The sequence below is a fragment of the Marmota marmota genome, unplaced genomic scaffold (assembly GCF_001458135.2).
Source record: "Marmota marmota marmota unplaced genomic scaffold, marMar, whole genome shotgun sequence".
NCBI classification, from domain to species: Eukaryota; Metazoa; Chordata; class Mammalia; order Rodentia; family Sciuridae; genus Marmota; species Marmota marmota.
In genome coordinates, this window is record NW_025999982.1 from 32,436,745 (window position 1) to 32,459,546 (window position 22,802).

Here is a 22,802-nt window from a genome sequence, read left to right on the forward strand (position 1 = left end):
TGAGAATATCATTTTAGCTAACAATTTATGCTTTTTTTCCTATAAAAAAGCATATTTTTATTTTTATTTTATTTTATTTTAATATTTATTTTTTAGGTGTAGATGGACACAACACAGTGCCTTTATTTTTTATGTGGTGCTGAGGATTGAACCTGGGTCCCTCCTGTGCTAGGCGAGTGCTCCACCAGCCCCCCAAGTCTTATTTTTAAGTAATAGTTCTAATGCATGGAGACATTAATTATTGAATTTATTTTTTCCACTCCAAGATGAAAGTTAGTATTAATTTTATAGACCACTAAAGACAAAGTATCTAACTTGTTTGTTTCTCTGTCTTGCTCCCCTGGAATGTATAGTTAATGATGCCAGAGAATGTCTTATTTCTCTGCTAGACACCTAGCACATAGTGCTTACATTCAGCACGTTTCTGATATCAGTGAGTCAATGAATAAGTGAATGAATAATTACCCTTCTAAGTCTTTTCTGCTTGTCCACATCTCATCCACACAGGCCCAGTTCAAAGTTATACTGCATTCATGAAGCTACCTTTCAGGTTGTCTCCTATTTTGCTTATCACGATTTTTTTTTTCTTTTACTGATATGAAAGTGTCAACAGAGAGAACTTTTTAACATATAATTTCACACAATTGGAGTATACTGAAAGGATAGAACATTCTTTTATTTGAAATGACAATTGGCATATATACTACAAGAAGGGAACATTTATTCTTTTATTCGAAATGTTTAAGGAGTGGCAGGATGACCTGTCAAAAAGTTAGGGGAATTGATATGTGGTGTTCTTACTTTGTGCTAGGTGCTTATATATTTAATTTCAAGAACCCTACAAGGTATAGGTAAATTCTTCCTGTTTTCTAGTTTTGGAGACTAAAGTTTATAGAGGCCATATAACTTCTTTACAGTTGTGTAACTTTAAGTGTTGTGATGACTCAAATTTTCTTTGTAGAAAAGATATTGTTCTGCCTTCAGTGGGTAACAGTGGGTAAATACTTATTGCATTGAAGTTTCATTAGGGTTATGTGAAATATGGCAATTTGTCATTTCTGTCAAGGAATGAAGGCCGGAAAGGGGCAGAATGGTGATACTTGGTTAGGAAGAGAAGACAACATGGGATAATTAGAAATGCTACAAGGAAAAGAGAGGTACCAATCATTTTGTTCATATCTCAGCTTTATGATACATAAAGACTGTGGCAGCAAAAGTGGTAGATCTTACTTTGATTTCTTTGAGAAACATTTATTATTGGGATTTGTTGCTTTAGTTTTTACTTTTATGATCTAAGCAATCTTAAAAATTAAAATGAAAAAAATCTTTATATTAAGCCATTCTTCAGTGTGATAGTTATCATGTTCAATTATAAGAGCTTACCACATGTCAGATACTGTGCTTTATGTACATTATCTTATTTAATACTTTGCATAATCATTATTGTCATATTTCTGTTTTCAGCACTGTTTCACAGAAAAAGAAAATTTAAGCTTAGGGAATGTGTCCAAACTCACATAACAGAGAAGCAATAGAGTCTGCAGTGGCCTGATACTCCTGTATATGAGATACTTTGAGGAAAAAGCATTTTAGTTAGAGGGTGACTCAGTACATAACTACACACATACATGTATATATACTAGAAGAAATATTTCTTGAGTAATATCTACTCTGTCTGTAAATTTGCACACTATTCTGTGCTGTTATGTTTACCTTATAATAGATATGGCATATAATGGGAATCATTATTTGCTATTTTCTTATGCTTGTTCAATAAGTTTACTATCTTTTTAAAAAAAATATTTATTTTTTAGTTGTAGTTGGACACAATACCTTTATTTGTTTTTATGTGGTGCTGAGGATTGAACCCAGGGCCTCGTGCTTGCTAGGCGAGCAGACTACCACCGAGCCACAACGCCAGCCCATAGTATCTTTATCTGAAAAAACTTCATAGAAAAATTATGGTTTGGTTCAGCAGCAGCCTGTTTCTGAGCTCTGAGGAACCTTGCCTTCTTTTGAGCTGCCTGATCTTTCTTCTGGTCAAGGGATATCTTAGGACAGTTCCACCTCTTCTTTTTAACTTCCCTCTTGGGCTTCTTCTCATATACTGGAGTCTCTCATAAAGCAGAATGAGCTTTCTTATACATCTCCTCTATCATGTCAGGGGAATGTTCTTTGTATTCTGAGAGAATTGTTTCTTGTAAGCATCTTCATCTTCTTCCATTAGATAACACATATAATCTGCAACATTCTAACCCATGATATACTTCCTATGTACTTCTGCTATTTTGCATTTTTTCAGATTTCTTTTGTCTTTCCTATTGTCCTGTTATTCTCCCAGTAGTTAGTTTTTGTTTATTAACTGCTTCTGCTTTTGACATTAATGATTTCTTTGTCAGTTTTGATACTATTATATGAACTCCTTGCTTTCAGAATCATAACCAGGGAATTCTTTGGTACTATGAGGGATAGACAAGCCTCCATCCATAGCTCCCTTCAGGGCCCCCAAAACTTTATTATCTATTGTAGTTCTAGCAAGGCCTGCATCCAAATAGCAGGTGAAGGCTCCAAATTGACCATCAATGTTTTCCTCATTGTATTCATCTCCAGTCACCTCCACTTAGTCTTCATAGATCATGACCATACCAAATCTACTGAGAAACCTGTGGATCAGCAGCAGGCCAGTACTATGCTGCAGCATTATTTGTTAGGCCAACTTTCACACCATATTTCGGTAGTTCATGTGCATATGCTTTGCAGACTATCACATCCCCTTCTATATGGACGGGCATAAGCAGTCTGGCAAATGATATCTCTGTTAGTTGCATGAAATGTCATCCTGTATTTAGGTGTATTGTACTTATTTTTGTCCCGGATCAAGCATTTCTGAGCATAGTAATAAGTTTTGCCCTCTTGTCTTTTAAATTCTACTTAATATTTCTTAAAGTAGGCCTTATTCTTGACAACTTTAACAAACCCTATTCTGCGGAATAAAGACCTGCAGGTACAGCAGAACAACAGGGGAGAAAAGCTGAAAAACTTTACGCTTGACAACTATAACACATTGACTTCCTGACTTTGTACAATAATAAACCAGTTTTATCTTCTTTACTGCACTTTTCATAGTTAAAAACTATCTACTTGCATTCTGATAAAAGAAAGAAGCAAAGTGTTTCAGTCAGCTTTTTTATCGCTGTGATCAAAAGACCTGATAAAAACAATTTTAGAGGAGGAAAAATTTATTTGGTACTCATGGTTTCAGAAGTTTCAAGTCCATAGATGGTGACTCCATTGTTCTGGGCCTGTAAGGCAGAACATCATGGCAGAGAAAAGCAGTTCAGAACATAACAACAAGGAAGCAGAGAGAGACTGCTTTGCTACCCCAAAGGCAGTCCCCCAGTGACCCATCGCCTCCAGCCATATCTTACCTGTCTGTTACCACCAGTGGATCCTTATCATCGAATTTATGAACTAATTAGGTTAAGGCTTTCCATAGCCCAAGCATTTAGCTTCTAAACCTTGCGTTGTTTTATACATGAGCTTTTGGGGGACATCTAATATCTAAATTATAAAACAAACCAAAATTAAGCTTTGCAGTAAAATAATCTCATTTTCCCCAATAGATTTTCATTTTAAATTAAAATCAGTGAACTAATTGCTTGTTTTTTAAATGAAGATCGTGTTTATTGATAAAGCATTGTTTTAAAAAATATTTTTGTTGCAGATGAACACAATGTTTGTTTATTTTTTTTATATTTATGTGATGCTGAGGATTGAACCCAGTGCCTCACACGTGCGAGGCGAGCACTCTCCCACTGAGCTATAACCTCAAACCTATAATGCGTTGTTGAACTTGTCTTCCCTTATGATTTCATGTGGATCAAATATGCAATATTAAAATGCTGCTTAGAGATATGTATATCTGATTGCTTAGTAAATGATCTGATAAACTGCTGTAGCATCTTTTCAGAATAGTTCAAAGTGTGTTACATTTTTGGTTAAATTGTATTGACAGTTTTTGCTTTGCTTTTTTGTTCACTTGAGATATTTTCATTGTTTAAAAAATTTAAAAATTTTATAACCTTATTTATATTTAATAAACATCTTTAAACAAATGGAAATCATTTAAAACTTATACCACCAGATGGCGCTCAATATTAATCCAGTTTAAGATGATGCCCACCCCATTCTCTGAATTATTTTATGTTATGGGTATTGTTAGAATTTTGGCCTGGGAGTATACGCAGATAATAACGGAGCCTAGAATTCAGGAATGAAAAGCAAAATGAACAAGTTGCTAATGCATAGCTCCAGAGTATGTTAAATACACCAATGTTGCCATATAGTTTTTGGAATTTTATCATAAGAAATTGGGATAATAGTAGAATAAAATTTATTATTAGAAATATAGCTATTTTGCATTTTTTCAGATATCTTTTGTCTTTCCTGTTGTCCTGTTATTTTCCTAGTAGTTGGTTTTTGTTTATTAGTTGTTCTGCTTTTGACATTAATGATTTCTTTTGTAAATTTTGATACTATTAACTAACTTCTAATTATTTTATACTGGAATTTGGATTTGTGGCAGTTTTGTCATATTTTCATCTCCTAAACAAAAAATGTTTGAGCTTGATTTCAGTTTAACAAAATGAATAAACTTCATTTCTGAATGTGTCCAGTTAATAGCCAGTGTAGAATTTTCATGAAATTATCTGACAAAGTTATTTATTTTTTGATAACAAAGGATATTAACTTATTGATAATACTAGAAAAGAATTTTATATTCTCATTTAAGCTTTTTTAATTTAAAAGGAAATATAAACAAAATTGTGTTGAGTCAACTCTGAAAGCTGTTGAGAGTATGTTTTTATTTTGATGCTTGCTGATGCCTTTATGAAAAGAAAATAAATCAGTTCTTTTTAAAAATGAAGTATTTTGGGCTAGGGCTGTAGCTCAGTGGTAAAGTGCTTGCCTACCATGTGTGAGGCACTGGGTTTGATCCTCAGCACCACATCAAAATAAATAAAAATTAAAGGTATTGTGTCCATCTACAACTTAAAAAAATTAAGAAAAAATGAACTATTTTAGCATTTAAGAAAGCTTGAAAATAGAGATCCAAAATATTACATTAAAGATGTATTAACGTGAACAGTTTTGAATTTATTTTTTATTACATATGTTTTAGGTATACAACATGATGTTGTAATACATATTATGAAATGATTTTTATAGTCAATCAAATACATTTATCATCTTACACAGTTACCTTTTTGGCTGTTGAAAGAGCAACTGAAATCTACTCTTTTAGCTTAATTTTAGCATATAATACAACATTATTATCTGTATACCTCATGGTGTACATTATAGCTCTATCTAACCCTCTGGCTTCTCCCTATTTTGTCTGCCTTCTTCCTTTCAGTAACCACCATTCTACTCTATTTCTGTTTGACTTTCCCCTGTGAATTTGCCTATAAGTGAAATTGTGTTTTTCCTCCTACACCTGGCTCATTTCACTTAACAGAAGATTCAAGTGAATCATATGGCAGTATCTCCTTTTTTGCTATAACTGTATCATATCAGTAATATTCCATTTTAGATGTGTACCACATTTTCTTTACCTGTTTGCCCACAATGAACAGACATTTAAGCTATTTCCATATTTTGACTACTATGAAAATGCTTCATTGAACATGGAAGTACTGCTACTTTTGAGTTGTTGATTTCATTTCCTTTGGGTATATACTCAGTGGAGTATTACTGGGTCATATGGTATTATATTTTTAATCATTTAAGGATCTTGTACACACTGTGTCTACAATGGATATGCCAATTTACATTTCCACTAGCAGTGTCTAAGTGATCCTTTTCCTTTACACCCTTACTAACGTGTTACCTCTTGACTTTTTGATAATAATCCTTTTACCAGCTATGAGGTGATATTGCATTATGATTTTAGTTTATATTTCCCTGATGATTAATTATGTTGAGCACCTTTTTATATACACGTTGGCCATTTTTATGTCTTCTCAGGAGAAATGTCTATTTGGGTCCATTGTTCATTTTTAAATCAAGTTGTTTTTTGCTGACATGTTGGTTTTTGTGCATTGGATAAGACAACTCCTCTTCCAGGCTTGTGAGACTGGCTTCATATGGGAGATAGACCTCACTACTCAGCCTAGCCAGAGATTCTAGGTGCTTCTCTTCAAGTCAAGTTCATTTCAGCTGTTGTCTTTGTTCTTAGTTGTCCCTTAGAATTAGATGTGCCAATTCCTGCCCATCACTAAGAGAGGTGACTTGGACACCAGCCTATTAAAACACAGCTGGAAATGTTGGGATGCTTGAATGTATGTTCCAGTTCCTTCTATTCTCAAGGAGAAGCTGAGTGTTGGAGATTATGTCCCACTTACTTGCCCTAAACTAAGGAGAGAATCTGAGGCATGTGCTTGCATTTTTATTTAGATTGTGCACCCTAAAGCCTTTGGGGATAGCTGATGGAGGTGAACTTACTTGTAAAACCACATTTTTATTTTTTTTTGTGGTCTAAAGATCCTGTCAACTTTCAGAGGTAGCTGGTTTAGGAGCCAGTTCCTTAGGTGGGAGCTATAAAAAATTAGGGTGCTCGGTGTGTGCATGCACTCTTTCCCGGAAAAATCTGCAGACCTGGATTTATTGTAGGAATGAGTTGGAGAGAAGGCTTGGGAAGTTACTGCAATTCCATTTGGGCTCAAGGAGTTTTATTGTTTACCTTCCTCATTAGCTTCCTGATATAGGCCAAATAGAAGCCTGATCTTCAGACAGCAACCAGCAAAGTATGCAGACAAATCTCTTTCAGGGAAAAACTGGGAGCAGATATTTTAGATGTTCTTGAAGGTCTGTATTGACCTCAGGGATTTAGAGCTCGAAAGTGCATGCATGCTCATTAATAACTATCTGTTTGCAATTCAGGGAAACTCATGAATGCAGAATCCCCTAGTTCCAGAGAAAGTTTGTTTAAGAATCCAAGCCATAAAAGAGTGCTGTAAGAATAGGTCAAATCATTAACTCTCTTTTTTTTAACACTTCCCATTTTTGTGGTTGTATATGATGTGGAGTTACACTGGTCGTGTATTCATATATGAGCACAGGAAAGTTATGTCCAATTTCATTCTACTGTCTTTCCCATTCCTATCCTCCACCAACCTACAATCCAGGGTCCAGCCCTCTGCACCCCCAACTATTGTGAGTCAGCATTCACTTATTGGAGAGAACATTTGGCCTTTGGGTTTTGGGGATTGGTTTATTTCACTTAGCATGATAGTCTCCAGTTCCATCCATTTACCTGCAAATGCTATAATTTCATTCATCTTTATGGCTGGGTAGTATTCTATTGTGTATATGTACCACATTTTCTTTATCCATTCATCTGTTGAAAAGCATCTAGATTGATTCCATAGCTTAACTGTTGTGAATTGTGCTGCTATAATCATTGATGTGGCCACGTCACTTAAGTATGCTGATTTTAAGTCCTTTGGGTATAAACGAAGGAGAGGGACAACTGGGTCATTTCAGTTCTCAGGAATCTCCATACTGCTTTCTAGGTGGTTGCACCAATTTGCAATCCCACCAACAGTGGAAGAGTGCACCATTTCCTCCACATCCTCACCAACATTTATTGTTACTTGTATTCTTGATAATTGCCATTCTCACTGGAGTGAGATGAATTCTCAGTGTAGTTTTAATTTTCATTTCTCTAATGGCTAGTGATGTTGAACATTTTTTTCATATATTTGTTGACCAGTCATATTTCTTCTGTGAAGTATCTGTTCAGTTCCTTTGCCCATTTGTTGATTGGGTTATTTGTTTTGTTGGTGTTAAGTTTTTTTTAGTTCTTTATATATCTTGGAGATTGATGCTTTATCTGAGGTGCAAGTGGCAAAGCAAATCATTCACTCTTACTGCATAAGCTCAGAGTTGAGGATTCTTTCACAGTTGTATGGCATTGTAAATGGAGGGTTTTGTATGAGAGCATCTTAGGTTTTCCTGTTCATTTTGTTGTGAATGTTACTCTTGTATAGAAGTATCTCAGCTAGTTTCTGGCTTTCTCAGAGGGAATTAACCCCTGTGTAAATGATTATTTGTTGCATATATGGGAGGAGGGAAAGCCAGGAGCCATCTGTTCTGCTGTCTTGCTGATGTCCCTTTACTAAGATATTTTCAGGTCACAGATCACATTTTTAGGTGATTTCACTTCTGGTTATATCATTTAAATGGAACTAGGCTTTTTTTTTTTTTTTTTTTTTTTTTTTTAAATGCATTACACTGTGAAGACATCCTGAAGAACTGTTTTTCATTTTCCTGGGTACATTCTCTTAGATAAACTACTTGTGGATAATATATCAAATTTCAAGAAGTTTATCCCATGTATCTATTATATTGCTGATAATTGGGAAACAAAGTCATAGAATAGTCACTTTTTAATTGTTAGAATAGGTTTTATTAAAAGCACTAAGACAGATTTCTTTTGTTATATTGCTCCTTCTTTTCCACAAGTCCCTTAACAGTTTTTTTTTTTTTAATTTTTTTCTTGGCCAGTGGAACCAGTGTAAATGATGTAAAGCTCCTTTTCCAGCTTCAAAACATTGAAGTGTTCATTGGTAACCAGACATACATATATAGTTAATGAAGTTAAACTTTATATGATAGGTTAACAGGTCTGAAAAGCACTATTTGGAATCATGAGGGTATTGAGGCAGATATTGTAGTAGTCTAGGACTCTAGGTGATAGCTGATGAGATCCTTAACTGAGACAGTCCCAAACAGCATGAGGTTAAAGTCATGAATTTGAAGGGAGAAAAATTAAGATGGCTAGAAAGGTTTCTTGAATAAATAGACATACTGAAAGGAAAAGAGGAACCAGAATGACTTCAATTTTCTTTTCCCCCTACATCAGCAAATAACCAAATTGCAGAAATTAAGAGCATGTGTTGGATTGGAGAGGGATGCAGTGGAAATCTTAGTTCTGCCTCAGATATGTAAAAGCAACACATTGAATTAAACATAAGTGGGTTATAAAAATCTGCTTAGAGATGAGATGAAAGCTAGAGTTATTCCACATCTCCTCAATCCTAAGAAGTAAAGAATCATTTTCTTTTGGTGCCCAACCAGGGATGCAAAAAAGAAAACGAAAAGTATTTTCTTGTTTTTGTTTTTCTCACCTTGAGAAGTATCTCATAATTAATGTGTATTTTTAATGTGAATTTCATCCTCCCAAAAGATTACTTTTTATCCTCTATTATGTAACTGGTGGATTTGCATGATTAAGAAAATGTAGATTTTTGGAGTAAAAAGATTGATGTTTCCTGGACTTTTACTAGTAGATCGGAAAAGTATGGAATACAGAGAAAAGGATTTGTTAGCTCTACAAAAATGATTCATAGTTATAGAAAGCTTTCATATATGTGTTTTGTCTTTTGATGTTCATAATGGTTGTTTAAATATGGAAGATGGTGGTCTTTTATTTTTAGACGAAGAAACTGATGTTAAGAAAAGTTATGTGAATATGGGATGATTTTTCCTTTTTAATTATAATTTTCTTATTTACTGATCATACATAGCATTCTATTCTCATTTATTCATTTCTATAAGTGAAAGCAAGAGTAAATGAAGGAAGCTGGGTGCAATGGCACATGCCTGTAATCCCAGTGGCTCCGGAGGCTGAGGCAGGAGGATTGCGAGTTCAAAGCCAGCCTCAGCAACTTATTGAGGCCCTAAGCAACTCAGCAGGACCCTGTCTCCAAATAAAATATAAAAAGGACTGGGGATGTGGCTCAGTGGTTAAGTGACCCTGGGTTCAATTCCCCTACAAAAAATAAAAAGTAAATGAAGCAAATTGTATTAATACAATTTTCTTTTCCATCCTTTATTTAACTTCTTCAAGTGTTAATCACATTTGTTCTTTATCATATTTTTTATTTGTACATTATAACTATACATGATAGTGAGATTTGCTGTTAGCACATTTCTTTTTTGTACATATGTGTATATCACACAAACACATTTTTTTCTGAAATGTTTTAGAATAAGTTACAGCCAAAATGTGTCTGTAAGCCTAAATATTTAGCTTATCTCCTAAAAACAAGGAAGGACTTTTATTAAATAGCCTTAGTACAGTTACCCAAATCAGGCAGTTAACATTGATAACACAATTTATTTAATTTGTAGAGCTACTGTTTCATCGATTGTTCTAATAACATCAGTGATAAATTCTTTGTAAGATTCAACAAATACTGAGACAGGGGAGTGCTACATAAATAAACCTTAGATCAAAATGAGAGCATTTGCAAAAAGAGTATGTTCTCTTGAGGTAATTAATGGACATGTGCCTTTGTGGATGTATTTGCACTCCCTGTATACTGCAGTTAGACTTTGAATTGGAAGGCTGGGGGATAGGGAGGAGTAAGGAGTAGATTACTTTTTGTTTTTGTCATATGACCCTTTCCAGTGCCTGATAGAGTGGCAGTAGGGATCTCAAACATTCTTTGAAATCACTTTTCTCACTTAGCATTCTCTCTTTCTCTCGTCTTTGTGTCTCACTTACTGAGTTTATGCTGGGCACTGAGTTGAATTGGTAAAAGATGGATGTGGTAAGCATGTCTGTAGTTCCAGTTACTGGAGTGGCTGAGGTGGGAAGACCAGACTGGACAACAGGCAAGAACCCTAGCTTGAACAAACAAACAAAACAAAACAAAAAAACCCAGTATGTGTTATGCCGTTTATCTTAGAGACTAAAAAACATTTGAATTTGAATGTTTTATTTTGTTTGACATAGTGATATAAAAGTGGTTTTTTATAGACTTTCTTTTTGTTCTCCTGTTTGTTTTAAACCTCCTTGATATACCTTCAGCATTTCTTTTTTTTTTTTTTAGAGAGAGAGAGAGAAGAGAGAGAATTTTTTAATATTTATTTTTCAGTTTTCGGTGGACACATCATCTTTATTTTATTTTTATGTGGTGATGAGGATTGAACCCAGCGCCCCGCACATGCCAGTCTAGCTCGTTACCGCTTGAGCCACATCCCCAGCCCCCCTTCAGCATTTCTTAAGGAATACCTCAACTCTGGGAACGTAGCTCAATGGTAGAGCGCTTGCCTAGAATTTATGAAGCTTTGTGTTTGATCCCCAGCACCATAAAAATAGATAAAATAGCACACAGAACTTTTAATTAGCATTGTGATAATTATTTTGAAGTTTATAATGATTGTGCAGGAATTCTGGTTGCAAAATGTTATCCCTATGCTTTCATCTTCTGGCATTACTGATGCTACTTTACAGGAAAACATGGATGTGATGCGGATAACCACGGATGATTAGGTCATGGCAAAATGTTAATTTCTTTCAGATTAAAAAGTTATTTTAAAAATCACTTCTTAGAACATTGCATAATAAAGTATTTGCTATAAGAAACCATTTGGAACTTTAAAATAACCATTCTTGAAATACTGTTTATGGAACTCTTATTTAAACTTTTGTGTTTAATAAAAGTCTTATTATCATCTTTTTTAATGTGATAGAAGCTGAGTCCATGGCTTCTTGGTTGACATTTCTGTATATCTGCCAGAGCTGCACATCTTAGGATCATCCACCAGTCTTCTTAACTTCAATCTACTGGCTCTATTTTTGACTGTCATTATTTCTTTTCTGGTAAAGTAAGGAAAAACCAATTTAAAAAAAAGAATATATGATATTTCATTTTTACATTGAATGCATGTAGGTATAGAATTTACATACTATACTGTTTATCTATTTAAGTGTATATACTAATTTTTAGCATATTAACAGAATTTTGTAATCCTTACCACAATGGATTTTTAGAACATTTCCATCACTCCAAAATGACCTCTCAGGCTTATTTGCAGTCACTTCCAATCTGCCTTCCCCATCCCCAAGTTCTTTTTCAGACTTGTAGTTCATTTGTTTATAGTGTAGAAAACACATTTTCATGGATTGTTGTTTAGTTCTCCTGGTTGTCTATAAGCATACCCAATACAAAACATTATTGACAATAAGCAATGAAGGGTAAACTAATACTCATGGATAGAGAATAAAGAGCCTTGAGAGGGAGAGAAAAAAGTGGACTTATCCTTATTTCATGCTTGGTCACAGACAATATTCTGATACAGGTAGTTTCTCTTTGAGCTCATTTTATTGCTTTGGTTTGTGTCTCTTACCTGAGGCATCTACTACTAATGATGCTGCTGGAAGAATTACTCTTTATATCTTAGTGGATTTTGCCCTCTCCTTCCACTCTGCTTTTCCATGAGCAAAATTTTTCTTGTTCTTTGCAGTTTTTCTTTCACACTAAAACTACCAAATCTAGTTCTTACTGTCTCTAATCTTGAATGTTATGAGGAAAGAAATAAAATGAACTAAATAATGTGCAAAAAAAATGATACTTATGGAAGGATAGGAAAAAGTTATTTCATTTTTAAATTAATTGCTTCAATAGCAAGTAACTTGGCATTTCAGAACATTAACAAAATAGAGTAAAACCAATTATCCAGTGGTAGGAAATTTTGTTTGGGATAGTACCAGAATTACAAGACCTTACAAAGTATTTTCAGTTGCATTTGGAGATCTGCCCATAATATGGTTTTAGCACTTTCTCACCATTACTAGCATTTTTCATTATATTTTGAGCACAAGTTTCTCAGTCTCTAAAATGGGTGGCAATCTTGCATGTTTATTAGAATTACAACTGGCAGTGTGTTTGGAAATAATGATAATGTTTTACTTATTCAGTAGGATAGTGGTTTCCTTTAAAATTTCTGTCTTAGCAGTTTTGATAGCAATAACTTATATGACTTAAGATCATAGTTATTATTTGTAAGCTGGAGACTATCTAAATTTTTGTAGCTGACATTGTGCCTGGGTCTGGCACACAGAGATCAATAAAATGGAGTTAGTATTCTCAAAGAAATCACAGTTTCTCAGAAAAGACAGATAAAACAATTAACTGTAAATCATTGTGATAAGTGTTATTTAAAAAGTGTTGCTGAAGGGTTATAGAAGCTTATAGAAGAATTAAGTCTTTTTCTTTAATTTTTTTTTAAGTTGCAGATGGACACACCGCCCTTATTTTATTTATTTATTTTATGTGGTGCTGAGGATTGAACTTAAGTCATATAATCCTCAGCACCACGTAATTGAACATGCCAGGCAAGTGCTCTACTACTGAACCACAATCCCAGCCCTAGAAGAACCAAATCTTAAAAAGGAAATTACTATAAGCAATTTAAGTCTTTTTTCTTCACTGTATTTTCTTTTTATAAAAAATATTCAAAGGTGGGTACACACCTGTAATCCTAGTGACTCGAGAGACTGGCAGGAGGATTGTAAGTTGGAGCCCAACCTCAGCAATTTAGTGAGGCCTTAAGCAACTTAGAGAGACCCTGTCTCAATTAAAAAGGGCTGGGAGGTGTAGCTCAGTGGTAGCACCCCTGGATTCAATCCCTAGTACTGGGGGGAAAAATCAAAGAAGCTTTTCTATATCTAAATCCATCATGGTAAGCAAAAGATTTTTTCTTTTTTCTGAAAAGAACAAAATTTCGTTTTATTTTTCAAATGGCATGAAAGATTCTAGGCCATACATTGAGATCTCAGGAAGATTTCTGTTTATTTTTTTATATGTATAAATGATTTATCAGTTAGCAAATTAATTTTTTTACAATCTACAAGATTTCCATACCTTAAAACTTCCTTTTATTTCTGACTTAGTAATCACTTTGTATCATACAAATTCAAGCTACATTGTGTATCATTACTTAAAATCAAATCAGTGAAAAAGAAATTTAGTTATAAGGCACTTTAGTATTATATTTTTTGATCATACATCATAGCAAAGTCTAGACTCTTCAAAATGGGAGGGACTGTTCACTTAACTTAGGATGTACTTTGTGCTTTTGTACCTTGTCCAGGCTTTACCTTCTTTTCCTATACTTGACTTTTAGTAATTGCCTCAAATACCACTGACTCTATAGAGCTTATACTGATATTGCTGTTCAGCATTCATCTTTTCCTCTTCTATGTTCCCACATCATTTACCCTTATATTATAACCACTGTCTGACTTACTAGACTTGAAGCTCCTTGAAGGCATAATCTTGTGTTTTGCCTTCTTCATTTAATACCTTGGTTAAAATAAACACTTAACATATGATTGGTGATTTAAATTGAATTTAGAGCATTTGAGTTTGATGAGAATGTTTTATTGTTTGTTCTTTAATCCTTCATTTAGGATTTTGTCTCTGAAATCAAGGAATATTAAATCTCAGATGTATTCTATTTGCTGCTACCAAATACAATTATAATTCACATTGAATTATTTTGATTATAGGCTTAATTGCTATAACAAAATGACTCACTCCTAAAGACTGTGGCTTAAATAGGATAGGTTATTTTTTCTTCCTTTTAGTCTAAAGATGAACTATCCAATGTGGATAGAGTAGTTCTGTCATCTTCAAAATGGGGCTCAACATCTGGATCCAAGGTAACAGGTTAGTTTTCTGTTATCTCACAAATAATGGGAATGGGGAAGAGAATAGGAAACACAGGCCCAGGGTGGTTAATAGCAAAACACATCTTTTCTGCTCACATCTATTGGCCTGAACTTGGTTATGTGGCTATATTTTGCTGCAGAGGAGGCTGAGAAATATAGTCTTATCTGGAAAGCCATATTTCTAGTTAATAGTCAAAGGCCTTTATTACCAAAAAGAAGAATGGCAAAATTATTAAAGACCATAATTTCTGCCACGGAGTTTTTGGTTTCATTTCCTTTAAGAAAAATAGTAGATCAATTGCTCCAGGAATCAAAGAACCTCCATATTTGACTAAGTCATCAGACCTGGCAGACTTTTATTATATAGCCTATTTCCTTACTATAAGTGATGCAGAAGGCCACATAGAGCTTTCCTAGTGAGAAATTTACCATCTACTTTAAGACACAATTGCTAACAACAAATGAAAAAATAGAAGGTACCTGTTGTGGCATATTATATGAGACAAGCTGTCATGAACTATAGACTTTCATAGGAGAAGAGAATGGAGGATGAAGTCATAAGGAAGAGCTTAAAGAAGAAGACAGTACTTTGTTTAGTTCTTGAAGATGGGGTAGAATTTGTGTGGTCACTAGCAGAACATTTTAGGCAAGGAAAATGGTTGGTGTGAAGCAAAGTGCCAAGACAGAATAATTGAGTTGTATTCAAGGGAAAGCAAGGAGTGTGTTCTTATTGCTCCTTGATTTAAGTTGGAATTTTGAAAAATAATTTAAGAAGAATTAAGACCAAGATGGTCATGAAAACAATATAGAGGAAAATGGAAAATTGTTTTTAAAGGTTTGGTGTCATAGACTGAAATGCTAAGAGTTTAGACTGGAAGTAGAATTCTTTTCACTCTGCCTAGTCTTTATGAGGTTACCCATGACCTCTCGATTACTACAGTTCCCACATCCACATGTTCTTTTCTAGCTTCATTCTACTAACTTCTATGAATTATTTGACACTGTTGACCATGTTTTCTTTAAAACTCTCTCCTTTGATTTTACATTGCTTTTCATTTTCTCTCTGAATTATAATTCTGCTTTATTTACTTTTTGTACTCCCTATTGGGGTTGCAACTGTCATTCTTGAAGAAGACGCTCCAGGTAAACTTTAGTCGATCTTAATAGATTGCTGGACATTTTTCATCTCAGTGTGTCACTGTCACTTAAACCATTCAACAATTCTGCAGTTTTCTGAGTCTTTACAAATAACTTTTTTAAAATTCCAAATACAGAACTTGCAGACATTTTGTTCTCTACCTTCTCCTTTTTCACTATATTTTTCTATCACTAAATCTTCTTAGTTTTTTTGGTGACTCATGTTTATTTATTTCCATTCTTATTGCCACCACACTTAATGAGCTCACAGGTATGTGAAAGCAGATCAGAAAGGACAGAAAGGACAGTGGTTCTCCCTTATCCATGATTTCACTTTCCGCAGTATCAGTTACACATAGTCAACTGTAATTTGAAAATATTGCATGGGAAATTCAGAAATGAACAGTTTCACATTACTGACCATTCTGAATGTGATGAAATCTCATGCCATCTCTCTCTCTCTCTCTCTCTCTCTCTCTCTCCTGTCTAGAATGTGAATCATCCCTTTGTGTAGCATATCCATGCTATATATGCTATTCTCAGTAGGTTACTTAGTAGCCATCTCAGTTTTCAGAAACATTGTTGTGGCATCAGTGTTTGCATTCAAGTAACTCATATTTTATATAGTAATGGCCCCAAAGCACAGGAGTATTCAGACTGTCAGTTTAGAGAGGCCAAAGAGAAGCTGTAAATTGTTTCCTTTAAGTATCATCACAAGAAGAAGGATGAGTGCAGTATAGTGAGATATTTTGAGAGAACACATTTCTATAATTTTTATTATAATGTTTGTTATAATTGTTCTCTTTTATTATTTTTTTAATATCTTATTGTGCCCAATTTATGAATTAAACATTACCTATAAGAAACAACCATAGTATTTGTATAGTTGGGTATTATGTGCAGTTTCAGGTATTGATTAGCTAAGTCTACTCTACACTGAATGCTTGAATATGAAGACTGTCAACAGTAATCTAGAACCCTACTATTCAAAATATGGTCTGTGGATGGCAGCATAAGCATAACTGGGAATTCACTATTAGGTGCCACTCCAGGTACTACAGAATTAGAGTTTGCATTTTTATAATATCCTCAGGCGATGCATAAGCACAGTGGAATTTGAGAGACAACTGTGTTTCTTTAACTTTTCTTGTTTGAGACTAAACTGCTAAGTTGTAGCAGCTATTTATTTTTAACTGTTTACCATAGATTTCTGTGTAAGCTTCAAAACATGGATAGTTGTGTTACAGATAGTTCAGTTAGAAATGATTAGACAGATGGAAAATAACTGGAAGTATAACTTATCTAGAGTAGTCCTTGAAGTCCCAAATGTATGTTTGTCAGCTTGTAGATGTCATTTCTCAAATTTAAAAGCAAGATATCTGGGAAAAATTGTATATACATAACCTACTTCCTGTGTAATTAAGGAGTTTGGAGAGATACGTGTTTAGTTTTTCTGTTTTGTAATTACTGGCTTTAATGTTTTAGTAGAGTAGATTTCAAGTTCACATAAAAAGTAAGGGTCTGGGGGTTTAGGTCAGTGGTAGAGCACTTGCCTAGCATGTTCCAAGCCTTTGGTTCAATTCTCAGCATTGCAAAAAGAAAAAAGAAAAAAAAAAAGTGTACTTAAAACATAAGCCTACAATATTTTTTTAAAAACTTGAAATTTTTCATAATCAAGTAATTTATAGAAATCAGGTATAAGCTCCTGAATATTTGAGTCTGTTAGTATCTCTAATATTTTCAGGATTTTTTGACCATGATCAAAAAGTAACATTTTACAGTATACCTCAGTTCCTATAAAGCTTTTTGAGGCAGTTCTTGTTTTCATTGTTGCATACAATACTAATGTATTTAAAAACTCTGTTGTATGCAACATAGGTCATTTTCCATAATTACCAGTGAGATGTACCTATTTTCATAAATTTGTTGGCCATACATTTCTTCTATGAATTATCCATTCATAGCTTTTGGCCAGTTTTCTGAAAAATTGTTTTTTTTTTCCTTATTGATTTATGTTTTATTTATTTTATTTGATATAGTACTTTCAATGTATGTATACATTAAGTATATACTTTCAATGAAAAAAATGATTTTTCAATGAATAAAAATTGGCGCATTATATTATAGTTATATATAATATTGGGATTTGTTTTTATTTTTTGTTTGTTTACTTTTGTGGTGATGGAGGATGAACCCAGGGCTTCCCACATGCTAGGCTAGTGCTCTACCTACCAGTGACCTCTGTTCCCAGCCCTATGTTTTAGTTTTTAAAAATGCGTTACATCAGCTACTTGGGAGGCTGAGACAGGAGGGTTGTGTGGTTCAGGCAACATATCCAGAACACACTGGCAAAAAAAAAAAAAAGTATTAAAAATTTTTATTTGTTAGTATTTTAATTAGTATCTTATATATTTAAAGAAGAACTCACTTTTTTACTGGGCAACAGTACTACTGATTCAACTATGGTTAGTGAAATAACTATACAGATTAATTTAAAAATCTTAGATTCAGGAGAAGTTTCTAGAAAACAAACTTAGTAATATGGTTAAGGTTCTGGAAGATTTATTTATAACCTTCAGTGCAACCAGGTCATAGGTCATCATAGCAAGCTGCTGTCAGTATGATTTGAAAATTTGAGCTTATGATTCTTTAAATTTCTGTTATAATGGTATAAATATCAGAATGCTTCTAATATGCTTTTGTGGGTTTTTGTTTTGTTTTGTTTTTTAGTTTTTAATACTTGCTTTTCTTTGTTTCTTTTCCTTAATTAGGTCCCCGATGGGCTTCCTGGAATATTGGTGTGTTTATTTGCATAAGATGTGCTGGAATACATAGAAATCTTGGGGTTCATATATCCAGGGTCAAATCAGTCAACCTAGACCAATGGACACCAGAACAGATACAGGTAAACATTACATTTACAAGAAATTATTAAAAATATTTAAAATGATTTAAAAATATCTAACTCTTCTTGCATCTAAGGATTAACATTGAATAGAAGTATACTACATATAAAATGTGAATGCTATTTGACTTGTTAATTCACAGATACTTATTTTATTCTTGGATCTACAATAAAGTCAGTTTTGAATTTTTATCTAAAATGCTGATTTTAAGGTATTTTAACAATATTTTTTGTGTTAATGAAATTTGCCATTATAATTCCATAGTTTATTTTCCTATCAGTAGAGGGAGCCTGGGTAAAGGTAAAGAAAAAAAATGATTTCTAACCTAAAAATTCACTTGAAGGATTTCCCTTCTATACAGAGAGGTATTCTTTTTTTGGGAGGGGGGATGTACCGGGATTGAACTCGGGGACACTCAGCCACTGAGCCACATCCCCAGCCCTGTTTTGTATTTTATTTAGAGACAGAGTCTCACTGAGTTGCTTAATACTTCACTTTTGCTGAGGCTGGCTTTGAACTTGTGATTCTCCTGAGCTGCTGGGATTAAAGGCATGTGGAATGCGCCTGGCCTAGAGTGGTACTCTTGATATTCATTCAATCAGGTCTGATAGTTGGAAGCTAGTTCAGTGAGAGAATGTTCTTATGACCAGTTTAGGCTTGTTTAGAGTGGTTTAGCTTTGTTAGAGATAAATTTGTATGTAATTTTAAGAGTTTACCATTTTTCCAGTGTAACACTCTTACACCCTTAAATTCTTACTTTCTAATCCTTATGGTTGGCTACAAATGTAAAAATGGTCATTTTTACTGGTCTTTTTAATTTTCTGTGAAATTACACTACTTCTTATTCCCTTTTGAAATTGCTTTTAGTCAGTGTAAAGTGCTAAATGCATAAATAGGCAATCATCCCTTGATGTCCACAAATTAGTTCCAGATTGTAGGATCCATGGATGCTTAAGTGCCTTTTAGAAAATGGTGTATGTAGTATTTGCATGTAACCTATGCATATTCTTTCTTTCATATACTTTAAATCATTCCTAGATTACCTATAATAGCAAATACAATGTAAATGCTATGCAAATGGTTGTTATACTGTTTAGGGAATAATGTCCAAAAATAAAGTCTGTGCATGTTCAGTACAGATGAAGTTTTTTCCCCTAATATCTTTGATCTGTGGTTGATTGAATCCACAAATGCAGAAACTAAAGATATGAAATGCTAACTGTATGTGGTTCAACCTCAGTGCTATGCATATGTACTTCAGAGTCAACAAAAGCGAAAATTTGCATAGATGGAATAAGGTAAGGGTAGAAAGAGTAAAATAGAGACTTCCAGCTATAAAGTCAAGCATAATTTATTTAGTTCTATCTTAAATTAGTTTTTGAGCTTTTTGCTGGTGAGGGCATAAAAGGAAATATTATCCTTTATGTATTTTCAAGATCCTTGAGGAGAAAACATATAGTTACATCAAAGAAGTTAGAGTTTTTTGAACACTTCATATAAAACAGTGTTCTTAATATCTCTGTAGCAAATGTGGTAACAGATGTTACAATGTTGTTTCTAGTTTTTTTAAAGAAAATATGAGGTATAGTTTGAAAATGTAACTTCGTGTTGGTAGTGGGTTATAGAGATAGAAAACATTGAAGACAAAAAAGTGTATAGTCTTTTTAATAGTTCATTTTAAATCAAGGACAAGACATGGAATCCCTGGACAATTCAGTTCTCTGAAAATACTGTTTTTCTTAATTAGACTGTTGGGAGGAGTTAAATAACAGATTATTTGAGGTGGGCAGCTTTGTAGCTTAGAACAGAAATTTCCTATCAGAGGGCTGCAGTTCATTGACTGTGAAATAGAAGAGGTGCATGATAAGATACTGAATTATTAGAAATTAAAGGATTTGGGGCAGTGGTTCTAGAGTGATAGAGCACTTGCCTAACATGTGTAAGGGTTTAACCCCTCCATCCCCTGCAAAAAAGATAAGGATCTTAAAAAGAGTTATTTGTTAACATGTAACACTTGAAATTATATTTGAACATTGTTTGGTCCAACCTATCTATTTCTTGAAATAAGAATTACTGTTTTGAAATGCTAGACTTTATGATTAGTGATTGTCACCAGAGGATGTTTTGCCTGGCTCCACTTTTCATGGAACTCGTCTTCCAGGTGTGCCATGATGAGGATGCTAAGGTTGGGATGTACTTAGAAATCTATTATTATTATTATTATTATTATTATTTTGGTACTGAGGACTGAAGTCATAGTTGCTTTGCCACTGATCTATATCCCCAGCCCTTTTAATTTTTTGAGACAGGGTCTCACCAAGTTGCTTAGTACCTCACTAAGTTGGCGAAGCTGACCTTGAAATTCTGATTCTCCTGTCATTCAACCTTCTGAGTCACTGAGATTACAGGTGTGTGCAACCACATCTGACAGGATATACTTAGAAATCAATAAACAATAGAGTTTTATATTAAAAAAATAATATAGACAGATGGACCAGCCTGTATTTTTCTGGTGGGCCTTGTGAGTTTTTGCAAGCAAAGCCAGAGTTGTAATTTAAAAATTATTCTGAAACTACAAAATATAAATAAGTAAGTAATTGTTGAAGATCCCAAGTTTCAAAACTGTAAGGCACAATCTTTATTTCAGACCAGTGTATTTCAAGACAATTAATTCTTGGGAGGTAGTCGAGCAGAGTAATTAAGGAGATTATGTCTAATGTCAAACTATCAGTTAGACCTGTTATCTCCACAGAATACCTGACCTTAGGGTACTTTAGTTTCTTCATTTGTAAAATATGAATGAAAATAGTACCTATCTTATAATTTTTGGAAGAATCTAATAAGTTAATGCAGGTGAAACATTTTAGGATAGTATCTGACAAACTTCTTTTTTTGTACTAGAGAATGAATCCAGTGGTGCTGTACCACTGAGCTATGTCCATAGGCCTTTTTGTTTTTAGTTTTGAAGGTCTTGCTAAAGTTGCCCAGGCTGACCTCAAAATTGATATCCTCCTGTCTCAGCCTCCTGAGTGACAGGGATTAGAGCTATGTACCACCAAGTCTGTTTTACCTGACACATTTCAATTAAATATCTTTCGGACTTAAAGCAATTTAGCTTCCTATTAATCTGTAATTGCTAAATGTACTATTGAGCAAATAAACAGATTATTTGTGTATAAGTGAATTTCTTTTTGAGACTATTTACCAAAAATAATTATTTTACTTTTTAATACTGATAGATGGTAAGCATTATGGGATGAATAATTAGATCATTGCGTCTGCTGTTTATTGAAGTTGTTTTTTAATCAGACCTAAGCATATCTCATTTCTTGTGGTAGTAGGTTTGTTCCATATAATCCAACACTGTTTGCACCTGTTATTGTTTTCTATCATTATCCAAAGTACATGTATGTGGACATGAATTGGTGTCAACATACTTTATATACAACCAGAGATATGAAAAATTGTGCTGTATATGTGTAATCAGAATTATAATGCTTTCTGCTGTCATTTATTTTTAAAAAAATCAATAAAAAAAGAATAAGAAAATCTTAGTATTGTTACAGAGAAAATTCATGGTTCTCAGTGAGTTTATGAGTTTCAGCAAATGTCTATACTCTGTCACCATCATCACCATCACCCTAGAAAGTTCCCCTGTGCCAAATTCTAGTCAACTCCCCCAGTGACAAATATTATACTAATTTATGTCCCTTTGGGTTAATTTTGCTTATATTGAAATGTCTCTTTTGGAGACTATTCCTGTTTATTCAGACTTATCGTTTAGATTTGGGGAAGTGATAATTTAAATATGATTTAGTTATTCCCATGTATGTTTTAAAAAGTCTTTGATATAAAAAAATGTTTGGGGGGAGAGAACATGGCGGCGAGAGGGGAGGCAGCGCTTTCAGTACCTCCTCAACAACGGGGTCAGAGAGACGCATGGATACGCTTAGATACGACCTGCTGAGAAACTCCTAGCAAAATTCCACTAAAGAGAGATCGGCCGGGAATCGGTAGGATTTTTGGAGGGACAGTCTGCGCTAGACGAGTGAATCTCCGCCACGCAGCGCAGAGGTCCAGACCCGCCAGCCGCTGCCCGCGCGACTCGGCGACCGTCGGCTGCCTGCACCGGCCCCCGCGTCAGGGCGGATAGCCTCCGAGGCGCAGCGCAGCAGGAGTGGTGCAGGGACTCTAGGAAGAGGTCTCTCGCCAAGCCTTCATGAAATAGCAAA

At 34.2% G+C, this 22,802-nt stretch overlaps 1 protein-coding gene and 1 pseudogene across 2 annotated transcripts in view; one reads left to right on the forward strand and one right to left on the reverse strand.

The window, feature by feature from the left end:
• Window positions 1-22,802, forward strand: part of Smap1 (small ArfGAP 1) — a 255,824-nt gene that overhangs the window by 102,576 nt on the left and 130,446 nt on the right. For both annotated transcript variants that reach the window (XM_015487902.2, XM_015487901.2), the window contains one exon: window positions 18,436-18,569. In XM_015487902.2, coding sequence (XP_015343388.2) covers window positions 18,436-18,569 — 134 coding nt within the window. Of the gene's footprint in view, window positions 1-18,435; window positions 18,570-22,802 lie in introns of those variants that run through there.
• Window positions 1,876-5,350, reverse strand: LOC107143695 (annotated as a pseudogene).